Here is a 19517-nt window from a genome sequence, read left to right as displayed (position 1 = left end):
GACTCTGACAGAGGAGAGAGCCAAGGAGTGATCTCTCCTGTACATAACTAACTTATGTAGAAAGAAGAGGTGTGACCTGGCTTGAACACTGTCTGCCGTGCCATGTATGTGAAGCTCTCTGGAGCTCAACTGCTGGAAGCTGAGGAGAGAGGACTGAACAGCTGAACTGAAGCACACCTGTGGTACCAGCTTCTTCCATGGCTTCCCAAGGGTAAGGTAAAAACATCACCTGTGATGTCATCTATGCAAGCCCTGGCAAATGCATTCCTTCCTAAGCATGCTGGCTCTGCACAAGTTCAGTTGCATCTCTGCTGGGCTTCCTGAGAATGGGGCATAGGTCGTAGTGGCCTATAGGTACCAGCAACTGGAAATACTGACTTTTGTCTATGTTTTTCCCTAGTTGATTGATGTAACTTAATCCTGCATACATGTGTGTGTGTGCATTTGTAATTTACTAGGGATTTTCAAACTGAACTAGACAGAGGAGGAGGAGACATATCTGGAAAGACCCACACTCCCAGCTGGTGGCTGGGTTAACAGCCATGAGTTCTTGGTACAGGTCATAGCCCTACAGCCCATGATAATATTTGAGGGACCGTGAGTATGATGTGCTTGTGCATCTACAGAGGAAAGGAGTGGGTACTGCTTCACTAGTGATCTTGGAACCTGCTCAGTCAGAGAGGAGGAAGAGGTGAGGGCTACCTGATGGGAGTGCTGTTGGTGGTCCTGTGGGTGCTGTAAAGGCACGTCTCTGTATGGCCAGCCATGTAAGAGTCAAACACACGTCTCTCTGTATGCACATGTGCATCTGCATCTTGAGTACCTACACAGCCTGAACTACAAAGGAAAGGAGCAGCAAACAGGCAAGAGAGGAGAAATCCCCTGGGTCTGGAAGTCCCCCGGGTTCAGCTTCCATTACCAGGAGCACACATAACGTTTCCTCAGACAGGCTTGCTGAAACTCATCCCATTTCATGGCTCTGCAGCCGTGCAAGCACCTGCAGCACAGAAGTCAAATATTTTCCAGCTCTTCTGTGGTTTCTTCTGAAGAAAGCTTGGCTTTGGGTTTCTGTGCATTCCTAGGAAGCAGTGTATGGGAAGAAGTATATCTCTCAGAGGAGTGTCAGGCCATGGGAATGGGAAAGAAAGTTGTGGCAGCATAAGATGATCCCACTATATCACTTGCAGTGTCACTGAGGCCCATACTTCTTACATAGTGCTTCTCCTCCTGCTCATAACATGGTCAGAAGCCCAGGGCTTCCAGCCCTCCCAAGCTTATGGCACATGCTTGTCACTAAAATGGTCTCATGTCTGAAAAATCATTTCAGGAAAAAAGAAGTATGAGGCATTTTTTTGGCAGTGTTGCATTTTGGAGAGGGTAAATGAGCTGGTAAAGAGTGAGAATGCTGCAGGGATGGGAAGTAGGCACTGCAGGACGCTGTCGAGAAGTGATGAAGGGGTCACCTGCCTGTCCTGGCACCTCAAATAAGTCACTAAAAACACCACTGAACCCTCCTGTGCAGACACAGGGCCATACAGTGGCACTGGCAGGCCAGTCTTCCAGACAGCTCCCTGTCCACAGTACTTGGACCTAGCAGAGCTGCTCCCATACCTTCTCCACTGAAGACTCTTACTTCAGTGTGTCACACACACTTCAGATTGCTGAGCTGCTTCTGACTGTATTGGAAGCAAATGCTGCCTCCTCATACCTTCCTCGGGCATCTGCACTTCCCTAGCCTGAACAATAATTTGAAAGCAAAAGCTAAGAAAGAGAAGTGGCTATTCCAAATCCCCAGAATTCAAACCTGCCAGAAAATTAAGACAGAGTCCCATAGAGCTGTCAGGACTGCACAGGATATCAGCTTCAGGGCCATGAGCTACCTTTCCCTTTATGCTATGCACATCTTGTCATTGACAATGAAACTGCATTGCAACAGGTCAAATACGCCTAGCTGCAACTTCCTAAGTGGGTGCAGGCTGACATCCTTTTATGGGGAAGTGGTGGTCACTAGAGAGTAATTGCAGAGCTATATAGGACATCTGGAAAGGCAGGTTGAGGTGCACATAGATTGGGTCTAAACTATAGCACACAGATGTACTTCCAAGACCAATGTTAATGCTGACTTTGAGTCTTCCTGAGACCAATGTGTATTCTACTGTTTCTTCCACCCATTGCCTAAAATGTATGGCTTGTTCACTCCTTTCCCACTCTGTAGCTGGAGAATTCAGATTTCTCACCCGCACCTGGAACAGTTTCTCTGTCTTCAGGACACCACACTGCATCACAATGGCTGGACTTGTCCAGACCAAGCTGGTGGTTTGGGCTGGAAATCAGGAAGAGGGCAGAAAACACATGGAAAGCATAGGCTTTAAGACAATATTCTAAGTTCATAACAACTGTTGCCATAGCAAGGTCCAGAAGCTGATGTCCTGTATCATATTTATTGATCCTATGTTCCTGAATTCTTTCCTGTCTGAGCCAATGATAAATGCCTCATTAATATCCAGGGCAGAAAAATAAAAACTAACTCTGAAAAATCCTAGCTGGTACGTCTTCCAACTGCACTGTTTTAAAATATTCTAGGTAAGCAATGTAACTTAGAAGAAATGTGGTAGTTCTGACTGAAAAGAGGATCTCTATTATAACTCTGCTTTTCATCTTGGAAAAAAAGAAAAGAAAAAGCTGTCTGTATTCACTTACTCTGCATAAAATTTCATGAGTTCAAAAGTACAGTTCCGTTAAATGATTAAATTTAATTTAAACAGCATTCCCTTTTAGCAACATTGGCTCCCAGCCTATGAATGACAAGGTCCCCTTTTTTTCCCCAATAGGCCCTTACAATTCTTTATCTCTCCAACTATATCTGGAATCATGTGATTCTAATGAGATTCCACATCATCTACTGAGAGCAAAATCATTGTATTTGTCTACAAAATGATAAAACCCTCCAGGGGCCCCAACCTAGAAGAGGATGAGGATTGAAACACAACTTCATTGAAATAAAATACTACATTAGAGAAAATACAGGTTAATGAGCTCATTCAAACTAAGCTGTATCAGGTTAATTAACAAGTGAAATGTTCCAGTTTTGATTAAACTGATACCAGACAAAGCACGTAATTGATTTAATTTTTTTTTTCTAATGAAGAATCAAGTCTTAATCTGCAAAATCAACGTTTTACAGTTGACTCTGTTCATCTTGCTGGAACAGTATCTTCTTCTGGGAAATACATCAATTGTTACAGTTACAGTTAAATATGTATTGAACTATGAAAATAATTGTTTTCTGTCACTCTGAAGGCTGTCATTCATAGCTGCTGCCCATCAACAGTTCTCTCGCTTCCAACTTCCAAGTTCTTGTTTCTCTCCAATTCTTTTAGCAAACTTGAACTCTTAGAAGTTTCTATCTTTTACAGTGGTAGACTACTTCTTTAAGCTTTCCACTTTTTCATTTTGGTCATGCATTTTTCCTCAATTCACATAGTCATAAAGAAATGTTAATAATCTTATTAGAGAGGCAAAATCCTCATTCCAGAGTTTCCCCTTTGCTTCCCTGCAGCAGTAGGTAACTGTGGTGCAGGCAGAGCAGGGAATGAACCAGTCTGGCTTTGGCTTTGCTAAGTCAGACTATGTGCCATGGCAACTCTATTTTCTGCACTGGAACTCTAAGTAGTGTGAAAATCTTTCACAGTATCTGAAAGCAAACGTATCCACAGGCTACTCTCAAATCATGTCTAACTGAAACACATCCAAGTCACAAGACACATCTGATTACCTTAGTAAGGCCTGATGGATTGAGTGGCCCTTCATGTACATACACATAGATGTGTGTACCTTTGGGGAGCTGGAAAACAGTTTAGATTTCTAAGTGATTGGGAGAACCAAGGAACCAATGGTGCTGAGAGGCTTTCAATGATTCTGATGTCAAATTAGACCTGACTTTATACTAGAAAAGATTAAATCAGGCAGAGTACTGACTTACGTTAAGCATTTCAAACCTCACAATGGTAAAAAGAGAGTTTTTGCCTGTTCATCCCACAGGTGGCAATCTGTCACACTGTGCTTATTCTGTGTTCAGCTTTGTGGTCAGAAACTCTGCACCTTGCTTTGAGTCTCAATAGCTGTAAGAAACTCATCTCTTTCAAGGTGTCATTCCAGTTAATGCAGAAGTGGAGATGGGTCTCCTACTCACTGGCTCTGCTGGGACCTCAGGGCAAAGAACTACCATTTGTACAGTTCCCATCTGCTGTTATTTGTGACACAGTACTCTAAAAACAAGAGTGACCTTACTAATGTAAATCTGCCAAAACATACTAGATATCAGAGGGTCTGCTGTCTGTAGGATTATAAGGTGTCCCCAGGAAACTGAAAGACCAAAAATTATGCTTTTGGCAGAACGTATCAGTGATATATCCCTCACTGTATATATGCATGACATGTCTTCTACAATTTCTCATGTGAGTGTATTAGCAGTTCCCTTCAGGCTGGTGATTAGCAAAGATCAAAGGAGTATCTCCCACTCTTTCCAATTAGTGGTGGTTCAGTGTGAATTCTCTTTTAACCATACCAGAACTTCTCTCCAGATAACGCCCAACCAGAGTATTTGTATTGGATCCATGCCCTAGCTGCAGAAATACGTAAGCGGGGCAGGCAGAGATGAAAGTCTCTAAGAGCAAAGAAGGAAACTCCATTTCACGGATAGGATTACTCCAAAAAATGAAAACATCAAAAGCTAATGTGTGCTAAAAATGGAGAAAAAGACAAAATCAGAACAGAGTATTACTATCATGGCATGGCATGTTGCTTTGAACATGAGTCTTATGGTTGTAGCTTGAAACACATGCAAGTGACAGTAGGTAAGAGGCAAAGTGATTGCTGGAGGAGAAGGGACCTTGAATGGCAGAACCCGTACTGACATATGTCTCTCCAAATCTAGTGAGTCTGAGCATGGTGGAGTGACCTTGATTCCCAATCATTTTCCCACATTGTAAGCATGGTTTATGCCCTTCCCTCCAGCCATGCCCTACAATGTAGCCAAATGCAAGATGGAACACCTGAAAGTGTATTTTGTTTGTGACTGTTCTACATTCCATAGTAATAACATCTGCTTCTCATTATTTATTGTCTTCTGTAGTCTTTAAATCATTGGCGAGCTAGATCAGCAAAGATATATATAAACATTTAGATTACCTACAAGAATACTGAATAACATTACACCAAAACTTGATTAACAGAGGATCCTGATAGAAGTGTCCCTATTCCCTGGTAAGTCCACATTGTGAGATGTCAGTAAGCCTCATTTTACCTATTTTTAGCTCTGTTAATTCCACATAAGGAGAATTTTAAAATCAGGATTTAGTCTGGTGTAATTTGAAAACCATGAGGATTCCATGATGATTGATATTCCATTCCTTTTTATTTCTGTAGTCCTGAATGCATCTGTTTATATTTTGCAGTAACTAGCACTGAATTAAGTGTCTGTTATTTAGATGGTCATATTTGACCATCCTTTGACCGTTCCTTTGAAATACAGTACCCACGTGTTGGTCTTCCACTTCTTTTAAGTTTATTCCATTTACGGGGAACCAGGAGAGCCCCTCAGATACCTCCTTCCAGACTGGTTAAATGGTTGAGTATTGACACATCTGAAGAGGAAGCAACGTAGTTTTTGCTCATAAAACACAGAATAACATACCAGAGAAGGAATGATGCATTGCCCTTACTTTACTCTGTTACCAGTCTCAGCATGAAGGGATTTTATTTCCACATTATTTGTATGATAGATGTTCATACAGCTAGTCTGTCTAGCAGGACTGGGAGGACTTCATATCCAAAATTCCCAGTGCACCAAGGACACGAAACATCCCCATCATCCTATAAAAATCTGAAGGTCTGTTGCAAAGCAATGACCACAACAGAAACCACAGCTATTATGTACTACAGGAAGAGAAACGAGAGGAAGACAAGCAGATGTGAGGACTCTTTTCATATAGCTTAAATTCCTATGGCCAGAATGATCTTATTCTATAAGCAAAAACCCAGGATTTGTTAAGAGGGACTCACTAGTGCTTTTCTGAAACAGATCCTTCTCCCTCTGTTATAAAGGAAGGCAAGAATCCATTACCATCCCTGTTACCTAACCTGGAGGAGATTTCTCTTCTGATCCCAAATTAGATCATCAGTTTATGTTCAGTGCATGAACAGCCATAACAATTAGATTCTGAGAAGCTGAAATGTGAACAGCAGCAAAGCATCCTCCTTGCATAGTCTCCAGCTGTAGCCAATTTCTCATGCTTCTGAGAAGGCATAAAACCCTCCAGAAAACATGGCAAGCTAGCAACTATTTTTTTCTTGGCTCCCATCAGTGACCAGTGGAAACCCCAAAATATGGATGCAATATAATTTAATATAATATAAACATGGTGTGGCAAAAGGCAGTCAAATCAAGATGCCTTCTTTCAGACCTCCTTAAGATACCAACAAATCAGTTAAGCAGTACTCATGCCAAGCTTCCTCATGACAGAAATACTCCTCTTTTGTCATGCAGGTCTTTCTGTGAATTTAAAAGGTAAGGATTTCTGCCCATTGGTTTCCTTTGCTCACACTGCCCCCTGTGGAGGTGAATTCCAGAGACTCACTTTTTGGGAACCATTTGTTGGATTTTCATTTTGTTTCTCAATGACTAATTACTTAACTCATATTCTTTTCTTGATAATTAAATATGTGCATGCGCGTATGTGTGTGTGTGTATATATCTGTGGTATCATCCTATCCCCTCTTGATCTTTAATTTGTTATACTAAAGAGGACCATTCTTTCTTTTCTTCTCTTGAAGGATATTCTCTTTTCCTTAACTACATTAGAAATCCCACTGTGCATCTATTTCACACTCTCCCTTTTTCTTACCCTACCTATGGTGTTAACAAAATGCACACTGGTGCTGATTCTTCCATAAGATAACACTTTTCCTTCATATTGCAGCACTTTGCAGCTTGCAGTCACCTCATTGTCAAATGCTGCCCCACAGCTTGTTTCTTATCTTTTGCCTACCACTGATAAGTACCCCCAACCTCAAAGAATTTTATTCTTTAGAGGTTGGTGCTTTTAAATTTCTTTTCATTTTAATTAGTTCAATACTATTCTTACTACCCTGCTGACATAGAGCAGGATACTGATAGAATATTATTCTCACTCCCTCTAGCTCACACTTTTAGTTAGGGAGATAAATCTCTCTGTAATGCCAATATTTCCAGACTTTGTGTCACAGCATATGTAAGGAATACATTTAAAGTAGGATTGTTCTCTTCAAATTAAGATTCCTGTAAGTACTGAGATGTCCTGAGAAACACTCATTACTCTCTACTGACTGTAACAATGCCGTTGATCAGTTTAGGTACAGACATCTGAATTTGCTAATGTCCACTCGTTTGCTGTGGGATCCACATTGCCCTTTTTTTTTTTTTTTTTTTTTTTAGAAATTATATGACATGAATTGTGTTCCTACTTCTTTTCCCTAGATATCGATAATCACTGCAATAACAGAATCTTCCCAAGACCAAATTTGAGGACCACTAGATATATCTCATCTCCACTGTGATCACTTCTCTTTTTATATTACTTGACGCAACCTCCTTGTAAGACTGCTCATTAATGATTTTACAGCCTCTCTATTTATCCCCATCAAAATAAATATTACATGATAAAATCTTCACCACAGCTTCAAGCAAAATTTCTACCTGCTCTACTATCTTTGTATCATCATTATGTAGCAGATATTTAGGGAAGAGCAAAAGAGCAGGTTTAGAGTGATTCCACCCATGTACTCCCATTCTGGTGTCAGTACTGCATCACTAGTCTGGGGGCTTCCTGGTTGGAAGCTGCTCTCAAATAATCTTGTTAGTAACACATTCCATGGCACGCAGCTCTTCAGGAAGGAATATTTGTCTGTTATACCCTCAAGATCACAAATAGGGGAAACAGATTTAACTCTGTCCTTCCCTGTTGATCCCCATCATAGCTCTCTTCTTTGTGGCTTCTTTCCAGTCTGAAGATGCTTTGGATATTTGGCATTTTCCACTGGAAGTACATGTATGTCTATATGTATCACCACACTGTTACGATTCTCTCTGCTGTCTGTAGTTCTGTAAAGAATTTTCAGGGGGACATCCTATCAAACAGTTTATGTAAATCCATGCAGACTGGGTGTAATGCATTACTCTTGTCTAAGAAGGTATTCATCTTGTTAAAAGTTCTACCTTTGATAAAAGCCCACCTTTGATAAAAGCGCAGCTTTGATAGAGCCAGTTTGTTGCCTACTGAGTACTTCCTCAAAACCTGTCCTAATGTGGTTGGGTCAAGTGGCCTGTATAATTTTTTCCAGTCTTCTTTGAATACAGAAATATGCAGATTTAATAAGGATTCTTGCTACTAAAGCTGCATTTTCATGTGCCAATTCAGCAAACAGTCTCAGATGAAAATTATGCAGGCCCTCCATCACTTGAAATTGTATCTTCAATATAGAGTGCTACCTCCTTTATTTCTTTTACCTACTCTTTCCTTCCTAAACAATTTGAAACCTGCAATTTTTACATTCCAGTCATGTGAATAAAACCACCAGGTTTCAGTAATGACAATTATATTACATTTCTCGTAATCCAATAATAATTCCCAATTCCTCTTGCTTTTTAATTATAAATTCACAAGGTGTTTTCCTCTCCCTGGACAGCTGCCTACAGTGAGTCACGTATGCTTATTATCACATCATGGGGGAGAGAAGGGTGAAACAGTACTGCTATGGATCTGTGAAAATGTATGGCAAGTTCTTGTCTTTTCATGTTAGAGATTTATTCAAGACGGCAGGATACACCTCTCTAGTTCTCTGGGTCTTGCAAATGTGCATTTATTGTCCTTATTTGTGGCCCACTTTGATATACCCTTACATATTGTGTTCCACTATACCATTTAATCCTTAAAGAGTGCTAATGAATATGTGGTAGTACAGAGAATACAAAATGTTATAGACCCCTTGTGCTCAAAATTTAATTCCAAGAATAAGACCAAGCCTATGTATACTCATTCCTTATCTCCTTGGCTTCTGTGGAGCATGACAAGCAACATGGAAAGGATCAATTTTATTTGATGGGACAGTACTCTTAAAGGGCACCTAGACAGCTGTACTTATGCTGCTTTTCAGCCTGAAATGTGGATGTTATTACTGAGATTGCCTGCTTATTAGCCACTTAAACAAGATCTGAGTTATGTTTTATTTCTATTAAAATCAAATACATTCTCTAATGAGCAAAAATGTTATTGCTTCCCAGTTCTCAATAAGATAAGGTATGCCACCTTGGCTACTTCATGTGTTAATTATTTTATGTTATTTACATTTTTTAGTCAGAAAATCTACCAGTTAGTTTACCATTGAATCTTTCCTATCCCTGCTGCTACTAGCACATCACTAGCCTGTGAAGTGTCCAGTACTGACACAAGCACAGACCCAAACAGCAGGTGTGAAATAAGATATGCACTCGAGGTCATACTAATAAAAAAATAAAACAATAGGGAGCTCAGCTCTGAGTCACCTGGCCGTAGTAAGGAATTCATAACCTGGAAGGAGGTACCAAGCACTCTGTGGATCGTCTAAGTGCAGAATGGGACTCGTTACAAGCACGAGCTATACAGCTGATAGGGTATGCTTTAGCTTGATCTCCTTCTAGAAATTAGACGTATCGCTCTTACGGAAGGTACATCCACCTGCCTGGGATCCAAAGCATTGAACCAACTCTGAAAGGGAGAACCTCCGTCCTCTTTTAACTAGACTGGGATTCAGCATACTTTTTAGTCAGAAATTGTGCTAAATAGTTAGAGGACATACACACAAATAGAATATATATGTTTGAGTCCCTTTTTTTCCCAGGATTCACAATTTAATTTTTCATTTGCAAAATGTTTTTCAGATACTTCAGCAGTCCTAAGCATGCTGGATAAAAAGCAAACTTTAGGTTCACAAAATATTTCAGAAATAATCACAACATTACATCTCTGTTAGAGATGTTAGTGAAACCTACAAACCTGCACCATGATGAAAGCATGCTTTGCTAGCCTCTGTACAGACAGCGTATGGCATGGTTTTGCACCTCTACACCTGTAATCTTAATGGACTTCTCAGATAAGCAGTGGGAAGGGAAGACACTCAAATTTTTTTTTGTTTTGTTTTTTGTTTTGATAACATCACAACAACACAGAGCATTATTGGAATTGCAGGTGGGATTCATGTTGCTTTGTTTCAGACATCTGCAGCAAGGAATCAGGGATACGTGAAGAACTATAGGAATGGCACTGACCATTGTCTGTGCCCATGTGTACTGCTGACAGAGCTGAGAAGCTGAAAGGACAGAGCTGGTTGCTGAAAGGACTGGGCCTAGATGAAGGTTGTTGTTGACATCAGGTGGGGCTAAAAGAAGAGTGTTCAGCAAACAGTATGTTTATGGGAATGTCATGTGTGAATCCTTCAAGCCGTGCTTTGTGTATGGAATGTGTGGTATTGATACCCAGAGTGAAGGGTCTCCAAGACACAGAATAACAGTGGTAGCAGTGTGGCAAATTTACAAGACCTGTTAGGAACAGCACCTGGCTAAATACAATGTGTTGGTGATGGTACATTCAGTATGTGGATTGAGTGAGAATTGGACATATTACTGCGAACTGGACAAAGGGTGTTCTGAAGATGCTGACATTTTATGGAGTCAGTAACTTATAGCAATGGAAGACTAAGGAGCATCTAATGACAGTACTGAGGCTAACTTTCTTATGCAGTCATTTTCAGTATGCTATTGGTAAAACTTTAAGAAAAGTGTTATTGAAAGTATGAAGTCCATTTAAGCTAGTGATTTTGACTGATTTAATACACTGCTGTCTGTGTGCTAAGTGGTATTTTCTTGACATTCTCTTGGCATCCTTACGCGTTTAATAACAACACAGTGACCATATGACCGTATGATACAAGTGTGGTCTGTAAGCATGTTGTGGGCAGCATGACCAGCCTATGGAACTGATTACACATAGGTGTATAGAGCAGAGGAGTTGTATGTATAAGCAATGACGACAGTGCTGTTGGACTGGGGCTGGCTGGTGGCCTTACTACCCTGGAGCTTAGATGAAATGACTGCCAATCAGGCTGCAAAAGGCCATGACAATGTACTAGAGTACATAGGTACTAGAAACCTGAAAGTTTGGACTAAGACTGGTTGGTTTATGTTGACATTCTGGGGATCAAATTTAAATCTGTGTCCATTATACTGTTCCTGTCCTTACCAGAAAGCAAACAAACAAACCAACAAAACTCCACTATTATAAATCCTGAACAAAGCAATTGTCTGTCCAAGCCAATATATCCCTATATCTGATTGAGTTCTAAAGTTTAGTCATTCTTGGTCTGCTAATTGAAATGTTCTTTTTCAGCAAGTTAGTGTTTTAAATAAGAGGAAACATACATGTGGCTGGCTGTAGTGGTGTGCTAGAGCGGAGAAACAACCTTCTTTCTCCTGGTTTCACCATAACTTTCTAAAGCTGGCTTTCAGCTACCTCCTAAAATCACTCACTACAGCACAGCTTTGTGTACTCAGTACAGAATAGAGCACTGTATTTCTCTTCACACAAAGATAATTCAGTTTTCTGAATGGGCTAGAGTCACAGAATTACAAGTTATCCTGAACATAAAGCTTGGCTTGGAAAGCTTGTAACGTCTGCCAGAAACTTAGGCATGTTTGATGGTGCCAATCCCAGCTAAGATGCTCAAAATGTTGGAGGGTCTTAAGCTGCTCACTTAAGTCTGCTATGGCCTGAGAATATTTCCAAAAGTAATCTTTTTTCTAATGTCCAGAGTGTTACTTTGAAATGGACTGTGAGATGCTCACAAAGTTTGTCCCACTTCATAGTACACACTTATACAGGGTTTTACCAGATCCCATAAACTTCCCAGTATCAGGGAGGTTTGTGTCTCTTAGGAGACACATAGGATGATTAGCTGTTCTTCTCTCCAAATCGTGGTGAACGACCAACCTCCCGATCTACTCCTTAGACAATGGCAGCAAAGCTCTTCCAAACCAGAGCTTGGATGCTAGCTCTACCAGACAGCTCTGGGAGTAGGGTCTGCCTTCCACCCATCCTCCAGTGGTTCATTTGTTGGTGAATTCCAGGGTACAGAAACAGATTTCTTTCTAATGATTTTACTGAATAGCTGAAGAGATGTCTCCTCTTGTGGTTCTGAGTAAGTGAACGGTTGAGCAGGGAACAGGAATAAGCTTTCTTGTGCTCAGTTCTGTCCTTTAACTACCTTTACTCTACTCTACTTCTATATATATATATAATATATAATATACAATCCAGCCACCAGGAAGGATTTGTGAGTACTCATTTACTTATGGATGCTAGAAAAGAGGAAGTCTGGGCAACAGCCTGATAAAAACAGTAAGCTTTGTGCTTTCACTGTCATTCAGACCACTGCCCTTTGGGTTATTTAGGGGACAACTGCAATTAGATGGGGGAAATGTCAGAATCTCCATAACAACTAAGAGCCGCTGCCTTTTGTGCGCTCCATGGAGCCGCTCTCAGAAGAGAAACACTGGCCAGTCTCTGGCTGCAGTGCCCAATGAGGGGGAACACATATTGCTTATCAGAGGTTCAGCCGGCTTTAGAGCACAGACCCCACATCAGCCATCAGGTAAACAAGCAAATCTTTTCTCACTGGAAACAGGTTGTGTTTTAACAACAAAAACAAAAAAAATGTTAAATTTCTGCCTCTGTGTGCAGGGCAAATCTGCATTAAGATACAGCATAGAACAGCTTGTCTATTACGCCGAGCCAAACACAAAGCAACACAAGCTGGAAGGAAGTTGTTTTACACTTACCAGAAGCATTGATATTCTCCTCACAGGAGTACCAGATCCCAGTGTGGAAATACCTGAAAAGGAAGCGGTCATCTCCTGTCTCCCAGCTGTAGTGAACCACATTCTGGTTTGTCTCATTGGCAGTCTCATTCCCACTGTAGTTGAGGCAGTTTGTCTTCTTCTCCTTCCCACAGCTCGGCTTGGGGACCCTCTGCGTGCCCTCACACCAGTGGGTTGTGATAAAAGCTGTTGTGGAGAAGAGGAGAGCCATCAGATTCAGACTCACTGCTAGCAGGGCTCTGCATCTTCGATTTGTCTTCATGGTAAATCCGCCCTCCCTCCCCCTCCTGCTGAGAGAAGTCAAAGGTTTTTGTTTTATTTGGGGGGCGGGGTGGTGTTTCAAAGCCTCTCACGATTTAGAATCCAGTTTTCCAGGCACCAAAACTCTCAGCTTCCTCCAATCTGTTGTTATAGCTGTGAAGGAAACGCTGCAGCCAGACTCCCATTCTTCTCTTCACTTGAAATCCTGCCTTTGTACGTTAAAGGAGCAGCTGCAGGCGCGGGAGTGCGGCCGTCCTCTGGTAGTCGGTGTTCCTCAGCACGCTGACAGGATCAGAGAGGGTCTGCCTCACGAAACGCACCAAGAGCAAGTCAACATCTGCTCGGGGACCACACATGATCCCCAGGGGCTCTGCAGCTTCCTCTGCTGGGAGACACCTGCAGGCTGCAGGACTCGCTGTACTCTGCTTGTAGTATGATGAGGCAGGAAAAAACTCGTCAGAAGCCAGTCAGCAGGGACGGCTGCGGAGCTGCCGTGCTCCTCGGCAGACCTCGGGGACAACTGCATCGTGCTGACAGCCGAGCTAGATGAGGGGGAGCGTCACGTCTTAATTCCAAAAAGGATCATCATCTGTAGCTGAGAAATGCATTGTCTACATACCAGAGGGTAGGGATTTGACCAGAGGAGGAGGGATGGAGCAGCACTTCAGCTTTTCTTCTCTGGGCTAATGAGCAGCAAACTGAAGGGTTGATTCTGCTGTGAGTATCCTTGTGTAATTCTCTGTCTTCAGGGGTTTGCAGTGCAAGTCAGCAAAGCCTCAGAGTTCAGGTTTGAATGTCTGTAGTGAGCAGAACTTGTGTCCTTCACAATAGCGGGTGGAGCCCCTTTCACAGGCTATTATCTCCACACAGAGCACTCACAGTTGTTTGCAGTGGTTCCGCAGGACATTTCTGGTTTGTGCAGGCAGCAAGAACTAATTTGAGCAAACCCAGGCCTTACTTGCCAGGTGGTGGGAAGCACTGTGTCATATCCCCTTTCCAAAGAGATGTTGTCCTGTCCTGTTGGCTGCCTGACTCAGAGCAGACGACCTCATTCCCCAGTTGCTGAGAGCTACCAGTTGAATGCTGGGTGCTGTGAAGAGACCAGGGCACCCAGTGATGGTGGTAGTGCCATCTGTACACAGGCCTGTTGTGGACACAAGGTACAGCCCTTGTATCCAAGTGCTGAGGTTGGCCACATTTGTCCCATAATGGCTCTGCAGCCCTTGCTGATGAGTGTAATTTTATGCAGGGAGGAAACTGCATATACCAGCTAGGCCTTGGACTGAGTGAGACTTCCTGCCCTTCCTGCCAGCCTTGTTTGGACACCCTGTAAGGCCCGTGGGGATGTTTGTAGACTCTTAGAGCAGTTGTAGCAGATGGACTAAAGCAAGCCCTGGAAATAGCCGTGCTGCCACACAGGCTTACACCAAGAGAGGTGCCAATACTCTCATCGCACCATGTACGTCTCAGTCAGCACACTGACTCAACATTCAAAGCTTGTCCTGTGCCTTAACGCCCTCAGAATGGAATATGGTGGTAGCTGCTCCAGCTCCTTGAAGAAAGACAGGAAGGACCAGGTTAAGTTTCTCCTTTCACACTTTTTCTTTTAAAAGTAAGCTAGGAAGTTCTTAGAAAATGCAGCTTCGTGAGAATACTTGCAAGGTTAATAGAATGGCTTGGCAGAGCAGGGGTGGGCCTTCATTTTGCCCTCCCTTGCCTGTATACAATGTCATCTACTACTACCTCAACACCAGATTTTTTCCAGTGGCCTATGCTAGAGGAGTGCTCCTGTATGCAGTCCTCCTTCTGCAGTAGGAATTGCACCATACAACTCCATGTTCCAGTCCTTTCATCATTTCATCTTGCAGCCAGATGATCAACATTACTTAGCTGGTTTTAATGGCATGCAAGAAATACAGATGATAGCTATTTAGATGAGCACAGGATTATTATTTCAGTTACTTTTATACTGAAGGACATTTCATTTAGAAATGCATATAGATGTTTCCGTGTTCAAAGGCTCATCTACCTGCTGAGAGAAATAAACAGTGCGCTTTAAACTTTGACAGCATGTCTTCACAAGATAGCTAGTGTTATTCAGGATTATTTTTCAAGTGGTTGCCACCACCTAACTCATCACACTTTTCCAAATGTGAGTACAGGTTAGTTTTACAGGTCTTTTCTCACCAATCCCCTCTGTTTACTGCTCTGTAACTTGTGTTTTCTGGTCCTGGCATCAACTTCTGGACACTCTTTGGTGCCCATCCCCCAGGGAGATGAGCATCCAATTTTTTGTCTGTGATAATTTTGTTTTAAATACTTTTGAGATTTTGTTTTTACTCCTAATCCTAACAGAGATTTCTATTTCAGTTCTTTGTTACTTTCTTTATTGTTGTTCTTTGGGCAGACAGGTCTGTCAAGAACAAACATAGTGTCAGTATAGGAAAAAAAAGCAAAATAAAGCAGAGATTTCTTTTTCTTTTCTTTTCTTTTCTTTTCTTTTCTTTTCTTTTCTTTTCTTTTCTTTTCTTTTCTTTTCTTTTCTTTTCTTTTCTTTTCTTTTCTTTTCTTTTCTTTTCTTTTCTTTTCTTTTCTTTTCTTTTCTTTTTTCGATTTGTGATACAGAGCTTTTAAAATCTTAAGCATTTAAAGATATTTAGCACAAAGTAAAGTTAAAGTCAAAGAATCTTTTAACATGATTTTTTTTTTCTCTTTACTAACAAAAGTCTGAAGTCAGCTTTTTTTTTTTTTGTTTTTTTTTTTTTTAATTAGACCAGACTGTATGTATGCGTTGGGATTACTTTTTTTTTTTTTTTTTTTAAGAGGAAACTAGTCTCTGCTATACTCATGCTATAAAGCTCCAAAGATTTCTCTTTATATAATCTCTGTTTATCAGATTTGGTGCGTATAAAAATGGAAAGGGTAATGGAAATGTTACAGAAAGCAGTTCAGATGCCTGGATTAACTTGTATTTGTGTGGTATTATCTTTCATAGTAAAGCAGAAGGGTTTGAACACTATAGAGAAGTAGTTTTTGTATTTTAGCTATAAGAACTTTAAAAATATTTTTGCAGCAATAGCTCTTCTCTGATTATGTGAGAAAAACTACCTTCCTGAGTTACAGCTATCCCCCTTTTCCTTTACTATTTCTTATGAAATCAGTGCAAATTGTTATTATTCAGTATTTACTTGAGCATAAAAAGAATTTCCCAGAGGACTTAAAATAATGATAGTATTTGCAAAGGAACTCTTTCAATCAGGCTCTGTTTTTCACTAGTAGGAAACAGAAGCAGCATTCAGTAAAATGAGAGGACTTGGGTTCCCTAGTGATGATGGGGGGTTTGTTGTGCATAGTTTGTTTACTTTATACCAGTAGTGTCAACTGCATGGGATAATATGCTAGTTTTAAATCAACAGTTTTAAAAAAAAAAAAAAATGTAGTTTGTCTTCATATTGTCATTTCTTACAGGTCTGTCCTTCTGGGCTTTCTCTTTTATTAGTAATGTTTTTTTAAGCAGCCACTGGACTGGGCTTCCCAGTTCTTCTTTCCACCTTGGAATGGACCCCTCCTAGTAGTTCATCTTTTCTCCTCTGGTTCAGAATCTCCTTTTCTAGTCTATATTTTCTTTCTTTAGCCTATTTATCAGCATAACTCATCCTTTCCTCGTTCTCTTACTGTGGCTGAAATGAATTGTTGGTCCTCTCCAGTATTGTACCCTTGTCCACACTTTGTCCAGCAAAATGGCATTTTTTTTCTTCACCGTAGTCAATCAACAGGATTGACTTATATATATATGTGTGTGTGTGTGTGTGTGTGTATATATATATATATAAATTAAATATATTTATATAAATATAAATTTGGAGAAGAATGTTGGGATGAAAGTACTCTACATTCTTCCCCCAGATCACTACTACGTATGCCATCAACTATGCATATTTTCTCATTCTTCCATTTCATATCTAGGCTACCTTTTGCTCCTTTTACCTCATTTTTGTCTTTTTGTTCAGTACCCACCTGACCCAAAATAGTCTGTGTTCAGCAATGATGTGCTTAGCTCTCAAAGCCTATAGGCTGAGCTATATAATTCCGTCGATCTAAGAGATGATGCTAAGAGAAAATACTGCCTTTTTTTTTTTTTAACACAAATTTAGCAGTCAGTAAATGGAAAGTCCCACATCCCACAATGGTATACGTGCAGGTGGGCTGAATATTGATACCATGTGAAATCTTGTTCTTCAGTTCGACTTCTTACTTTACTAAGGATGCATCTCATGTACATGGGGGTATTGAGTTGAGCACAACAAGGTTTCTAAAGAAAATTTTCCTGTTCCTAAGCTGAGCAGGTAAAAAAATCATTTCTGATAGCATGTAGCAAAGACCTTAGCAGTCCTGACAGAAAGGTCTCATAAAAAACATACATCAGAATCAACAGTTTGTTTTACTGTTTTCCAGTTACAATTTCCTTGATCCAGTGTCACTGGTCTGACAACACATTCCTAAGTGTCACTTTCAGAGTGGCTTGGTTTGATATTTTGAAAAGCTTTCAGTGTTGCTCATTCTTTCTTAAACACCAGGTCTGTGCCACTCAAAGACTAGATCTATAGGCACTCTTTCTTCTGAAAAAAATGTGGTCTCGTGAGAAGAGGACCATCATCATATGGGATATTTTGACAGTTTTCTCTCCAGAGATACCTTAGAGGTCAGAGATTAGACAATACTTCCCATCCTCTTTCTTTGGTGGATGATGTGTTCACTCAGAAGGTGTGATTGTATGGTGCTATGGACTGCAAAATGTTATTTTTGTTTAGGAACTCTTGCAAAGTATGAGGCCTAACTCAGGAGCAATCTCTTTCCTTCATGCTTCTCCATCCTTCACTGGCCAAACAATTCTCATCTTGATTATATTGTAGTGACCCATAATGCCATTGTAACCCAGCTTCTGTGTCCAGGTAATTTTTACTTCAGATGACTCATTAGATTAGTGATTTTTATAAAGATGCTTCTCCTGTGGGAAGCTTATTGTCTTTCCACTTGAAAAGAGTACATATGATGTCTCCCATATCCGTGCTGTTCACTGCATTTGACTGCTCAAAGGTGGTAGCACATCCTGCTTGCCCTTTCATAGGTACCTCTGCTTGTGACTCAGGTTTTGAATAGGTTGGTTATGCACAAAGAAAGCACACATAAAGACGCAGCAATGCATATTAGGCTGTATTTGGTGAAAACAGGACACACTTATCAGCATCTGTTCACAGATCAGGGTATCTAGGTGCCATGTAGGAGCATGCTGGAGAGTATGCTCCTGTATACACACTTTGAGGGCTGTGGCTTCTGTATTCCCTGTATAAAGGGGTCTGCTTTCAGATTACTGAGCAGTTTGGCAGAAAACAGGCTGTGAAAACTCAGGTTGTGGTTTTGTGGGTGGTACAAGTGGAGTTTCAACACAGCAGTGCCAGTGCAGCTGTAGTGATTCTCTCTTACAAGTGCTTTTGTTATAGCACTGAGTAGAGTTGAAAGCTGATCCCAACAGTTGCCTCCCAGAAAGGGATTGGATGTGGTTGCACTTGGCAGTCCAAGCTGCTGACCAGGGTTGACTCCTCCAGAACAAATCAGTGCAAAGATGCACACCTGCATCACACCAAGTAGTTTTATATCCCTCCCTTTCTTGTGATGTGCCTTTTGTTAAATTGCTTTGCTCTATACAGTTATTTTGATATCATATTTGATGGGTAAATAGGAAACTTTTCCCCATTCACAGAAGGAATATTTCTAATATAAAGGATGCTTGCTACTCAGATAAAACTTTCATTCTTGCTACAAGGAACCTTGGTATCCATTTCTGACCCTGAATTAGAAATTTTTCAGTCAGTAAATTACAATTGTGAATTTCCTCACAAGCAAGATGCTGACTGTTGGGTTGGTTTAAGGTGAAAGTTTAATTAATATTTGTTACTTTTTCCAATGCTAACTTTGCTCAGACATTTAAATGCTTACAAGAAGTTACAGATTCACTTAAGTGGAACTCTAGAAGCAGAATTTATGTTCTTTATTGCTAAAATTAAAGAAGCATTTTTGCACATCAAAGCCTTACTGGCAGATTGTAAGTTTTTCAATATTCATAGACTCCTTGGCCTGGCAAAATGGTTGCCCCAAAACAAAAGTACCTACAATAAATGTAGCAGTGCTGAGAAAAGTCAAACATGCTCTTTTATAGCCAAGACATCTGGCTTATACATCATAGAAAGTTTATATCTCAGTATGCCTTTGGAGGTGCCTAAAACACTAATTATAGATTAATTCATTTGCA

General features: G+C 40.7%; 2 protein-coding genes across 4 annotated transcripts in view; one reads left to right on the top strand and one right to left on the bottom strand.

The window, feature by feature from the left end:
* Window positions 1–13366, bottom strand: part of GSG1L (GSG1 like) — a 62961-nt gene extending 49595 nt beyond the window's left edge. For all 3 annotated transcript variants that reach the window (XM_084537070.1, XM_084537072.1, XM_084537071.1), the window contains exon 1: window positions 12908–13366. In XM_084537070.1, the coding sequence (XP_084393196.1) occupies window positions 12908–13208 (301 nt within the window). In that variant the 5' untranslated portion in view covers window positions 13209–13366. The remainder of the gene's footprint in view (window positions 1–12907) is intronic.
* LOC311445215 (uncharacterized protein) overlaps window positions 1–19517 on the top strand; it is a 71616-nt gene that overhangs the window by 24504 nt on the left and 27595 nt on the right. Inside the window, exons 4-6 of the mRNA XM_084537075.1 lie at window positions 61–211; window positions 13081–13209; window positions 13361–13924. Of these exons, the coding sequence (XP_084393201.1) occupies window positions 61–75 (15 nt within the window). The 3' untranslated portion in view covers window positions 76–211; window positions 13081–13209; window positions 13361–13924. The remainder of the gene's footprint in view (window positions 1–60; window positions 212–13080; window positions 13210–13360; window positions 13925–19517) is intronic.

The sequence above is a fragment of the Aythya ferina genome (assembly GCF_964211825.1).
Source record: "Aythya ferina genome assembly, chromosome: 15".
NCBI lineage: Eukaryota > Metazoa > Chordata > Aves > Anseriformes > Anatidae > Aythya > Aythya ferina.
The sequence above is the reverse complement of the archived record's forward strand: the minus strand, read 5'-3'. Positions and strand labels throughout refer to the sequence as shown.